Here is a 12,064-nt window from a genome sequence, read left to right as displayed (position 1 = left end):
TATGAGAAACAGGAGTATGCTGTTCCCCTTGGATGAAAAATATCCCTGGAGAAGATAAAAGTTGCAATATTAGATATTTTCACAAATGAAGGGGCCTAGGACTACAAACAATTAATCTAATTGCTGAATTGGGCATTCTAAAATAGCCCTGGATTAAAAATAGATTTCTTTGGGATCAGTGTTTGGTAATATAGAGAAAAAGAGGATAAGTAAGGTGGGAAGAATATAGTAGTATTGCCTCTGTCCGTCCTCTTTCTTCAGAAGCCTGTGATACAAAGTCTTGAATAGTGATGCAAAACTGACTAAGGAGCCTTCATGGACATCTGTCTGTATGTTTCTATCAGTGTAACTGGTTTATTTGGGTTATGTTTATCAGTGTAATGGGTTCATTTTGTCAAGAGATTAAAAGTTCTTCCATTGGGTAGATATTTAACCTTTAGAAAACAGAGGCTTCCACATATTTTCAGCAGTTAATTATCAATTAGCTAATGAAAGTCTCATTATTGAATGTCTACCAGAATTCAAGTGCTGCTGTCTTGGGTCCATTTCTCCTGCTTCTGTGTTTCCGGTTGGAACTGGGCAAAGGCCAGAAACTATGTTTTGGTCTGAATCTCAAGGGAAGACTCCCCATCCATCCTTGGCGTGTTAAAATAGATTATCCCAATGCTGCGAGCTCAAACTCTTCGTGAGTCCTTGCCATCCACAGAACAGTGGGGGCTGTTTGGTATGCGATCAGCCCCTTTCAGATGTCCTGCATAATACAAACTGGTCAGTGTCCCAGGAACTTCAACAGGATTTTAATACACAAAAAAAATTAAAAAAAATATGGACATAGTCTTAAATTCCTTGGACGCTTTATGGGTAGCTTTCTTGGTAGTTGTAAACAAGGTAAAAATATTTGAGTATAGGAGAACAGCTTTTTTGGCTTTGATAGCAATTGATCCCCAGTATTCCTAGATTTAATTTGCTTGGTGAGAAACAGAACTTCTGTGGGGGGAGTAAAGCTTCATGGACCAGGAGTAACAGCTGTTAAATTATTTCTGCTCCTTTTTACCTCCTTGCTTATAGAGCTCTGTTTTGGATGGCAGCCAGTGTATGCTAGCTGGAAGGTGAGATAGCAGCTTTTATTACGTGAGTCAGTCCCAAGTGTTAAAAACCTGAATACATGAAAAAGTAACGCAGATGTGGGTTCTTTTTCTGGCTGTTCTCAATTCTGGCTTCTGTGTATAGAAGCTTTAATCCTATAAAAGTGTTCAGATTAGTAGATTACCTGTGGAGGTTAGCTCATAGCAAGGAGAATGATTTGAGGAGCACATACTTAGTATTTTAAATAAGTGTGGTGCTGGTAGGATGTTGAGATTCAAGTTAGGAATCTTCTGTTCCAGCAATTGAATGTTGGCAAGGCACTACTCAAATTTGGACTTGCATGTTAAGGCCTTTATGAAGCTACAGCAGTGTTTTTTTGTGTGGGTTTTTTTTTTTTTTTTTAAAGTTACTTTAATCTAGAAATCTTGGTTCTATACTGCAACTTTCTGTTGTAGACTGACATCTAAGCTTATCCTTTGATTAAAGATCAGCTATTGCCAACTATGACATGCTTTTTTGAAACTTCACTTGCATTATAAATGGTGTTTTTTGTCTGTAAACAGCTTTTGGATCCTAGATAAAGGGGTACAGTATGCAATACTGAATGTTACTTTACGCGGGAGTGCCGGTACCGGGTATTTGCTGTGCATTGCGTGCGAGTCGTCAGCTGCTGCCGTGACGCAAGAAGCTGTTTTCAGGCTGCAGCTCTGGACTGCGCAGCGCAAAGGCTCGGAGCGGGAAAGGACTGAGAGGGATTTTGGATCTTTTTCTGCTTCTAACAGGCCATGCTGCGGTCTTCCATTGTTGGAAATGCCCTTTTCATATGTGTAATTAATACTGATTAGAGACTGTTGTGCTTTTCCTGAGCATTAAAATGTGGTGCGTCTCTTACGCAGCTCTGTGCTCGCAAAGGAATAGATGTGGATTTCTCTCTCTTAAAGGAGTGCACCGCAGAACTTTGTTCTAAGGATAAAAAGCATTCCAGCTGGAAGGTTAGATTCAGTCACTGTTAACTTCCAGCGTGCCGGCACCAGGCTGGTGTGCTGCACCCCATCTCCCAGAGACCCCACATGGGAGTGGGTCCCCATGCGTGGCTCGCCCCGGGGACAGTGCCTGCTGGGGGGGTGGGAGCTCCCAGTGCGGGGGGCTGTGGGGCGGGAGGAGGGGGAACACCAGTGAACCCAACTGGGTTTGGTTTGGAGATGGAGGCTACGGCAGAGGGATGCGGAGGGTGTTGGGTAGATTTAGGGAAAAGGAGGCTTTGTAAAGGGAGCCTGGGGTGGGGAGGGGAAAAGTTGGGGCAAGGTGGTGTGTGCATCATGTTCCTTCTTGTGTTGGATGGGAGGGAGGGAGCACGGAGGAGTATTTGCCTGGAGATAGGGAGAGAAGCAAAGCTGTAAGATCACTTCTTTCTAGTTCCTGAGATAGAGCAGCTTGGGTTTGTTTGTCCAAGTTTGAGGGCTGCTCCCTTCACGTATCTTGGCCCCCCTCGATTTCAGCTGTGAAAAAGACAACAGCAACAAGAAGGTCACTGTCAACAGTGGGCACAAAAGACAGTGCCTTGTGTCGGCAGAGCAGTGCTGCTGTGCTGAGCCCTGCTGCCTTGCTGGGTGGGAGGCTGGCAAGGATTTCGGCAGCTCTGGTGGCTGGCTGGCAGGAGCAGAGGCAGGGTCAGGTGCCTGGGAACGTGCTGGGAGCATGGTGCGCGGGCAGGGGTGTTCCTTGCCCTTGGGGATCCAGCTGTTCATAGCTCTCCCAGTAGCCTGCCTGGCCAGCTCCACTGGGAGCTGTTCAGTTGACAGCCTAGTTACGTTTCTTCTGTAGAATATTCCCTTTCCTTGTGGCTGAGAGAGGAGAGCAGAGGTGGGATGAGTATAGGGCAGTTCTGTGGGAGGAATTTTCCTGTCATCACTTCATCCTCTCAGGTTAGCGTGGATAGGGGATGAACAGGGCAGAGCTCTGTTCAGTCGAAGCTATGGATGAGCCTTGGTCTTTTCCTTCGTGGTGTAAAATTAGAGAGGCTGTTGGCTCAACTTGCTTCCTTAACAGTCCTCAAAATCAAGGGACTGTGTTCTGAATGGGATGGATTTTCCTACCTGTTAGGAGTGAAATCTCTCTAAACAGGTAATCCTATTTACAGAGATCTGATACTGTTTTCTCAAAGTGCTACATCTATGTAGAAATGTCCTTAGAGGACCACAGCTGTAGTAAAACACCACTGTCTGTATTTATTGAATAGAAAGCACTGTAGCTAGTAGTCAGCAGTGTAAACAATGTTAAAGCATTCCAGCATTTATCACACATGGTATTTTTTTTAGATATCACATTTCAGATTTTGCAGGCTTTGTCAAGCGAGTTATTGTGTCGTTTGTTCTGCCCACAGCTTGTGTTGTGTTGATTGCTGGCCGGATGATCTCGGCTTGTACTGTGGGCTAGCTCACGGGAAGATGCTTACCGAAGGGCTTGACAGCAGGCAATATTAGATTTCAGCCATCCTTTTCCATAGCAAATACTTGGATTCCCTTTTTGTTGGGAAGACCCAACTCTTAATTCGGCCTCAGAAGTTGATGTAGGACCATAAAACCTGTTGTCGTCCCTAAGAAGCAGGGGAAGCTGGAGTTTGTTTGAGATGGTTTCTCAGGTCTGGTGTAAGAGGGTAGGAGGATGATTGTGATTGCTAATGGTTTGTGGATTTTTATTTATTTGTTTTTGAAAAAACCCAGAAGCTTTGCCCCCAAAGCTTTATTTTTCCCTTCTTTGTAGTTCTTAGGAAAAACAGTGTTTCTGAAATACAATTGCTGGGATCTTTGACTTTACGAATTACTTGTGTGACTTATTCTTCAGGTTACTATCGTACAGAAAGAGATAAGGGGACACAGTATGAGCTGTTTTATAAGAAGATGGATGGCATGGAATACAGACATGTCACCTTGTTCCGACCTTTTGGACCCCTCATGAAAGTGAAGAGTGAAACGGTCGATATTTCTAGATCAATCATTAACATTATTGTCCCTCTTGCTGGAAGAACTGAGGCATTTGCACAGTTTATGCAAAACTTTAGGTAGGTGCATGAGATTATATAGCGAGCTATGTTGCTGATTTTCAGTGTTTTGTTTCCTTTTTGAAATTAATTCCTGTTCTGGTGGATTTGCTACAGAACTAATGATTCCAACATTGTGTGCAACTGCCTTGGGATGTTTGCAATTGAACCTATTGTATGGAGAAAACATTCCTTCTAAAAGGATTTAAGAGGTTCTCAGTTTGCACCAAAACCCCTTTTAGACCAAATGCCAGGGGTGTTGTGAACCTGGACACAGATGATCTTGGACATAATTTTTGTATTTACATCAGCTTTTGAGCTCCTTCCTATAAAATAAGGTGTTGGAATGAGACACACAGTATTGGAACCTTCCAATTCAAACAGGATAGCTGTGGAAAGAAGAGGGAAAACATCTTTCCTTGTTTTCCTGAGAAGCTAGTTGAAGTCTGTCCAGAGTACTTAAATCTTCTAGTACTTTTAAATGCGATAGCTTTTAAGTACCTGAAGCTTCTGTTGTGTTGCAAGTAATTTTTTAATGTCAGCTTCTCTTTGTGCTTATAGGGATGTGTGTATTCATCAGGATAAGCGTGTTCACCTCACAGTGGTGTATTTTGGACAAGATGGGCTATCAGAAGTAAAAAGCATCCTAGAATCTGTAGCTAGGTAAGTGTCGATACAAGCAATATTAATTGGCATTTAAAATGGATTTAAAAAAGAATGAAATAACAGGAATTAACTTTATAGTCCATTGCAGGTTAACAGGAAAAGTAAACTTTATTCACAGTACGCTATTTTTTGGTTGGCATTTTGCAGCTTAAGTTGCTAAAGTCTGACAGAAGACTGCTGAAAATCAAGCTATAGGCCAAAAAAAGACTAATAGCAGTGGCTTTGACGTTTCTATATGACAGTCCAAAAAAACAACAGGCGTGAGTTTTGCAGCGATTATTCAGCCTTGCTAACAGATTGATCAGAATTGAAGTTCTTTGGAACTGGGATGCGCATTTTGATAGTTCTTTCACTGGAGAATCAATTTTATTTAGTGAAAAGGAAGAGAATCCTGGTCAAAGTAGGCTGGTAGGCTGCTGAGTCTGAGAAGTTGAGCTTTGCCCTCTGTCCTCTAGGTAACTGGGCCGAAACTTGCCCTCTGCTGTAAAATGGCTTTAAATGCTTTTTCATCGTGGCGCGCTCAGCAGCAAATAGCATGACAGTAGTACGGGTGTGACATTCCCAGATGTTGCTTTTTTTTGCTCCAGAGGAACGGGACAGGTAATAGTACCTATAACCGTGTAGCAAGGGGACTCCTTCTGTGCCTGAGCTCCCCAGCTCGCCCCCGCGCTGGGAGCTGGTTCCCATTAGCCGGGAATAGGCTGGGCTCCCACCGGATCCCTGCCTCGCAGCGCTGCCCGAGGCTCTGCTCGGCGAGACGTATCAGGCAGAGGCTGTTGTGTCACTGGCTTAAAATGGGACGACGCGTGGGCCTGGCGTGTGTAGCATCTTGTAGGAAAGGAGGCGTGCTTCTGCTTCCTCCCGCAAAGCCTCCCAGCCCCAAGTTTCTGAGGCCGCCCTGCCGCGCTCCCTGCGGGATGCCCCGTCTCGTGGTGCTGTGAACCCACTGGGCTTTTGTCTGGCTCTTTATCTTCCTAGTGGTGCTGCTGCCCAGTGTCTTCGCTCTGTTCTCTGCAAGCATTGCCCTCTGAAGCATCTCCAAAGTAGATGCTTAACTTTGCTTGAAGATATTCCCTGGGTGCGTTTCCAGTCTCCCTTTGCTGCTCCTTCCCTCTTCTTCAGCAGGCGCGGGCATCTGTGCTGCCGTATGAAACAGCGAGGCGAAGCAAACCAACGGGGATGCAGTGGCATCCATGAGTTCCATGATGCCGGATCTCTGGCTCTCCGTTTGCTCTCCCCTCTGACCTAGTGAAGACAGAGATACTGCTCTGGATTTCTTACAAGTCAGGACTTCTTTGTGGGGACAAATGTGAGATGGCATTGTAAATTCAGACAACACGGTAGTTCGTGTCAGTTGCCAAAAGGCATTTTTAATCTGAACTATTAAATGCAAAGTGAAGTTATAAGATAAAAGACTGAGGTCCATCTTTTTACAGTGTCTCAATGTTTAAAATAGACAGCTAAGCGGAACAGGTATTTTTTTCTCATCCTCATGATGCAACTGCCTTTGAAAAAAAATTTCCGGAGTGAAGTTACTGTAAAATGCTGGAAAAGTATAAATGGTACCTTCTGCCCCCTCCACAGATTTATTTTGGGTTTGGCTCTGCTTTTCTTCTAGAGAAACTAACTTCCACAATTACACGCTTGTCTCTCTGAATGAGGAATTTAACCGAGGCAGAGGACTTGACATGGGCGCCAGAGCCTGGGAAAAAGGCGAGGTCCTGATGTTCTTCTGTGATGTTGATGTTTATTTCACAGCAGAGTTCCTCAACAGCTGTCGCTTAAATGCTGAGCCCGGTATGTTCCTTTACAGTTGCTGTAACAGAGTCTTGTGGTCTTGTTTGGCTTAAACTGACCTGTGTTGAGTATATAGATAACTATCTTGAGTGGTAGAGCTAATGCAACACCATGCACGTAGGAAAATGAAAAATACTCTGTGCACAAAACACCGTACTATTTAGACTGAGAAATAACTTTTGCCTTAGCATAGCATGTTTTAATAACACATTGTCTTTTTTTTGTACAGTAAGTACAGTTTTCACACTTTCTTAAGATCTGGCTGTCTAAAGGAAAGCTGGACAGTTTAATTGCTTTAACAATTAGAATGTATGTAAATTTGTCTAACAGAACTCAATGTAGCACTTAGGGTGGAAGATGACTTTTGTTACACTGCAATCTCTTGACAAGTTTGGTTTATGTCTTCTCGTGCTTGGGTAGCCAAGACACATCACATACGAATGGTTTCAGTAGAACTGCACACCGTGCTCCTTACAGAGACTGAGCTAATGTTCCACGTTTACATCCCAAGCTCTGAAATTTTCTGACCGTTTTTCTCAAGTTTGTATGAAGCTTGCCGGTTCTACAAGCTTCTGCCAGAAAGGATAAAGCTTTCTTCGGTTAACAAGTGTGCTAGTTAAGATCTTCTCCTGTCAAACATTTGTTTGGGTTCTTTTTTTAATGCTTACTCTTATTCCAAATTTGTTGCAGCCAGAAACCATTTCCTCCAAATGTCAATTTGGAATGAATAGATACTTTTTCTTCACATAATAAACAGGCAAGAAAATCTGCTATAAGCCAGATATTTGGGTTCTGTTTCTTGGCTTTTTCTTCCATTTTTGCCTGTCTCTGCACTTCGTGAAATGAAGTATGGAGTATTTATACGTTCATGAAATGAACGTATAAATAATTGGAAGAACTTTGGAGAGGAGGGCCGTGTGAGCTTTCACAAGGAAGGTAGTTTGAGAGGCTGCTTGATGATTCACACTAAGTTTATCACCTTTGCTTCAAGTGAGATCTGAAAATGCTTCTTGCACGTTCAAGTGTTCATGCCCAAATCAGGGTACTGAGTATTCTCGTAGATTGTCGTCAGTCCCTTTGCAGCACTGGCAGTGCAAGAGATCCTTGAAAAATGCTTGTCTTGTTTCTGTAATAGGTATAGACCTAGTGTCACAGCATGATCAGGGGATTTGTGATGCTTGATGCCCTTGCAGGACAATCCTGGATGTACACGCTTTTAAATCCTTGTGGAAAGAGGGAAGCCCATAAAACTGAAGCTTTGCAAGGTGTTACGTGGATGTGGTTATTTTTTAGCTTTATACCATTATTGCAAGGATTTGTCACTGTCGTCTTATGTGATACTGTGATATGTAATGTATATAAAAAAATTTTATATGTAAGTATCTATAACTATATATAAATATGTACCTATAACGTATGTATTAAGTGTGTGTACATATATTGTTTTTAATCCTGTGGGCTCTGCCCTACTAGATATTATGGGAAATCCTAGCAGTTAGACCTTACGTTTGTTTATTTTCGCTAGATGGCTAATAGCTAATATTTTACATAAAGAGAATATTTCAAGTTTCCTGTTGCCTTCAGAAAGTATACCCACAGTGAGTAACAATTACCTTTTGATTTTCAGGGAAAAAGGTTTTTTATCCTGTGGTATTCAGCCTTTATAATCCTGCTATTGTCTATGCCAACCAAGATATACCACCCCCTGTGGAGCAACAATTGGTAAGCAGTGTGATTTATTCTGGATAGAATTAGTTGTGCTTTGTATTAAAACAAAATTAAGTGTAACTTAATCATCTGTTTGGGACATCTTACAACTTCGGCAGTGCGCATCTAAACACTTTTCTCCCTTATGGGCAAAGCACTTGGAAGAAAAGCTTATTAAACAGTACAAAATTCATCCTTAGATAAACTTGCAGTTCTACTTCCATTTTTTTTTTTTTTTTTTTTTTTTTAAAGAATGCTATTAATCAAATGAAGTTGGTAGTTCTGATCTGTTGCTCAATTCTGGCTTGGAAAGCCAGTATTTTAGGATAGTGGCATAACATGGCAGCAGCTTTTGTCTTATGTTCCAGCAAACAAAGAAAGGCAAAAAACTGAACGGTGCTCGATAAGCTTCCCTTGTTATCAACTCTTTTTGCTAACTACCAAATGGTAGCTGCAGGAGGTGTGCTGTGTAACTCCAGGTGTGCTCAGGTGCTCAGTCTGTTCCTTTTTCATGCTGTGGACAGCTGTGCTGTGTGTCTTAACCTTTGCCATCCAGCATCTGCCAGAACCCTTGGCTGTTCCACTGCTAATTTCATCTTCATTTTGGAATGAGAAACATTGCTTCTAGGGAAGCTTGCAGTCAAAATAATAAGCAAATAAATCCCACCAAGAGAATAGTTTTAACGATAATTTGGGGCTCAGCAGAAGGAAGTGAGTACTGAATTTCTGGGGCTTTGTTGCCTGAAGATGGAATGGCTGCAGTCGGTGTCCAGCCTGACTCTCTTTCAAGAGACTGTGTAAATTAAAATTGTTTTTGCAGCTGGGACTTGTGAGGTAGGCAGGTTTGGAGGAGAGAAAGAAGCCACAGCCCTACTACAAGAAAAGCATAATAACCCTTACCCCCTACGCTGCTAGCAAGAGCCTGCTGAAATTAGGAGGGAAGTTTCTGCCTGTGGCCTCAGGTGGTCACAGCTGAGGGAGGAGAGAGCTCCTGCCTGACGGCTCTGCTCTTGGCTTTTTTGAATCAAACAACTTGACGGTTGCTGACTTCAATCACAAAACTTACTTTTCTTGTCATATCAGAACAAGAAGAGTCTAATGTCACCTTAGAAGCTGGGTAGGAATTAGAGTATTGGGAGCAGATGATTTGGTAATAAACTAAAAAAAAAATTACTGCTTGGTCTGAGCAGGTAGATAGGAAATAGAGGTGATGTGGCGGAAAGGTAAAAGTGGAAACGTGAGCGTGAGCATTTGGCATCGGATGGCAAAGGGTGAAGTGAACAGCAGGTAATTAGGAAGCTCACATCTGTGCGTGACACAGAAATACTAGAAGTGTTATATGATGCACCCTGCACCGAGCAAACGATCGGAGGAGTTTAGCTTTCTACACCACCAAGTGCAATGGATCTCCTTCAATGTATTTTGCACTTCAAAATAATCCTGTTTTAAAATTGCAGGTACACAAGAAGGATTCTGGTTTCTGGCGGGATTTTGGCTTTGGGATGACTTGTCAATATCGGACAGACTTTCTGACTGTTGGTAAGATGAATCTCTAGAAAAAAATAATAATTGTGTGTTTAAAAAATGATTCTCTGGTCTTATCTAATGACAGAGAAGTAATGCATTTATTTCTATTATTTTCCCATGCCTAGCAGTCAGACTTGCTTGACCAGTTTGACCAATGAGATAAATAATTTTTTCTGGATTTTGATGTCCCATTTGATGAGGGAGTCACAGTATTTTTTTCATAGCAACATTCCGTTCTAGAACTTCTACAAATCTTTCATTTTTTTGTGTGCTTTGTGACTGTCTGAAGCAAGTTAGTCGTGTTAAAGAAATGTGCCCCTCAAGTAAGCAACTAACGTAGACAAGAAGCATTAAAGTTTGTTCTTGTAAATAACCTTGAGTAGTTGAATGTAGTTGTTCGAGGCTTTAGAAGTCTGCTTTGGCACCCTCTCGTGGCACGCTGTTAGAACGAAGAGCAGCTCGGGGCGCTGGAATGTGGAAGACTTGAGCGATGGTCTGCCAGAAGGTGTGGTGATAGAGCCCCGTGTGCTGCCCGGTGGCTTGAATACAGGCTGGCTTCTGAGAGCAGTCATTCTGCCGTGTGTGCGCTATACGCTAAATGAAGCCTTCATCATTCTAAAGTCTTGAAATTGCGCATGAGTCTGGGTCAGTATCCACTGTGGTCCTGGAAAGGCGAGAGAACTCCAAGTGGTGGAAAAGGTTCCTTTCCTTAATCTGGCTCTTTGAGCTGTGACCTGTGGAGTAATTGCTGGCATTTTTAGAGAGGGCTTTTCATATGGTGCATGACAGCTTCATTTTCCAGCTGCTAAAATCCATTATGATTGCTAAGAATAACCCACAAGCATAGCCAGTGAGGTTTGCCTGCAGTCTTCTGCAGCTGTCACATGGGATGTCATGCATAATACGATTTGGAGACGCTCTTCTAAGAGACTTTCTGACACCAACAATGCATGATCTGTGCCCTGGGCAGTTTCCACTGCAAAGGATGTGGAATGCTTGAAGCTCCTCTCCCTCAGTTTGGCACGTTTTGGCATGGAAAACTTAAAAGTGAATTGCTCCAGAATTTCTGGTATGTCGTACCAGATCGGGTAATGCATGACACAGGGACCGTCGTTCTTTGTGCCTTCCACCGAGCCTGCGTGCCGAAGTAACGTTTTTCTGATGTTGTCTTTATAGGGGGTTTTGACTTGGAAGTGAAAGGCTGGGGCGGTGAGGATGTTCACCTTTACAGAAAGTACTTGCACGGTGACCTTATTGTGATCAGGACACCGGTCCCTGGTCTCTTTCACCTCTGGCATGAGAAACATTGTGCAGACGAGCTCACTCCAGAGCAGTACCGCATGTGTATCCAGTCCAAAGCCATGAACGAGGCCTCTCACTCGCACCTTGGGATGCTGGTCTTCAGGGAGGAGATCGAGACTCACCTCCGTAAGCAGGCTTACAGGACTAACAGCGAAGCAGTGGGTTAAAATGTCAACCCCGTGACATTCGATGACTTCAAATTCACAGTGAACCAGCATCATTTTACAGCCTTAATTCAGCTTAAAAATGCAGTGCCTCTCTTTTTTCAGTGAAGAAGAGTTTAGAGGGTTTTTGGTTCTTGTATTTGTTTTCCGAGTAATTCTTTGACTGATACGCTATGACCTACATATCTTGCGAGTTCAAGCACCTCAAATAAATTGGAAAGCGTATGTATTTTGAGGAAAGTGTCTTCAGTATCAATTGGAAAAATCAGTGGAATGTACAACTCAACACTCTTCCACATGGTACATTTCCATTCTTATATTTGCATTATTTTAAAAATTAAATTAAGTAATCTTTTGTGTCTTGAGTATTTTCAGTCTGTATGGCTCACTGCACTGTGACTTGAAGGATACTACACTTACACCCCATTGTAGAAACAAGAGAAAGGTGTGAAAAAGACTCTCACCGTGGAAGGGATGCGGGGCGTGCTGGCTGGTGTGCCAGCTGTTCAGGTTGCTGATTGCACAGCAAGGGCTTGGCGCTGTGTTTCCTGTATTAACTGACATTTACATGGTTGAATATAGAATAAGTCATGGGGGGTGGGGGGGGAATGAAAATCTTTTAAAGTGGAATTTTAGAGCATGTAATGTAATTTCACACTGCAAAAGAGACACCACCTTCTTATCTCAGTGGTGGTATCAGACAAGTTGGGAATGTTCCAGCTGGGTGTTTCTGGGTCGAGTCTTTTCCCACAGTAGATGCAACATCACAGAATCC

General features: G+C 42.8%; 1 protein-coding gene across 2 annotated transcripts in view; it reads left to right on the top strand.

Annotated features, from left to right (window-relative positions):
• The window catches only part of CSGALNACT2 (chondroitin sulfate N-acetylgalactosaminyltransferase 2), a 32,889-nt gene extending 21,240 nt beyond the window's left edge, over positions 1-11,649 (top strand). For both annotated transcript variants that reach the window (XM_056351788.1, XM_056351787.1), the window contains exons 3-8: positions 3,931-4,147; positions 4,688-4,789; positions 6,411-6,589; positions 8,217-8,311; positions 9,754-9,835; positions 11,000-11,649. In XM_056351788.1, the coding sequence (XP_056207763.1) occupies positions 3,931-4,147; positions 4,688-4,789; positions 6,411-6,589; positions 8,217-8,311; positions 9,754-9,835; positions 11,000-11,292 (968 nt within the window). In that variant the 3' untranslated portion in view covers positions 11,293-11,649. The remainder of the gene's footprint in view (positions 1-3,930; positions 4,148-4,687; positions 4,790-6,410; positions 6,590-8,216; positions 8,312-9,753; positions 9,836-10,999) is intronic.
• Positions 11,650-12,064: the final 415 nt, after the last annotated feature.

The sequence above is a fragment of the Falco biarmicus genome, chromosome 9 (genome assembly GCF_023638135.1).
Source record: "Falco biarmicus isolate bFalBia1 chromosome 9, bFalBia1.pri, whole genome shotgun sequence".
NCBI lineage: Eukaryota > Metazoa > Chordata > Aves > Falconiformes > Falconidae > Falco > Falco biarmicus.
Note: the sequence above shows the minus strand (reverse complement) of the source record. Positions and strands in the feature narration are given on the sequence as shown.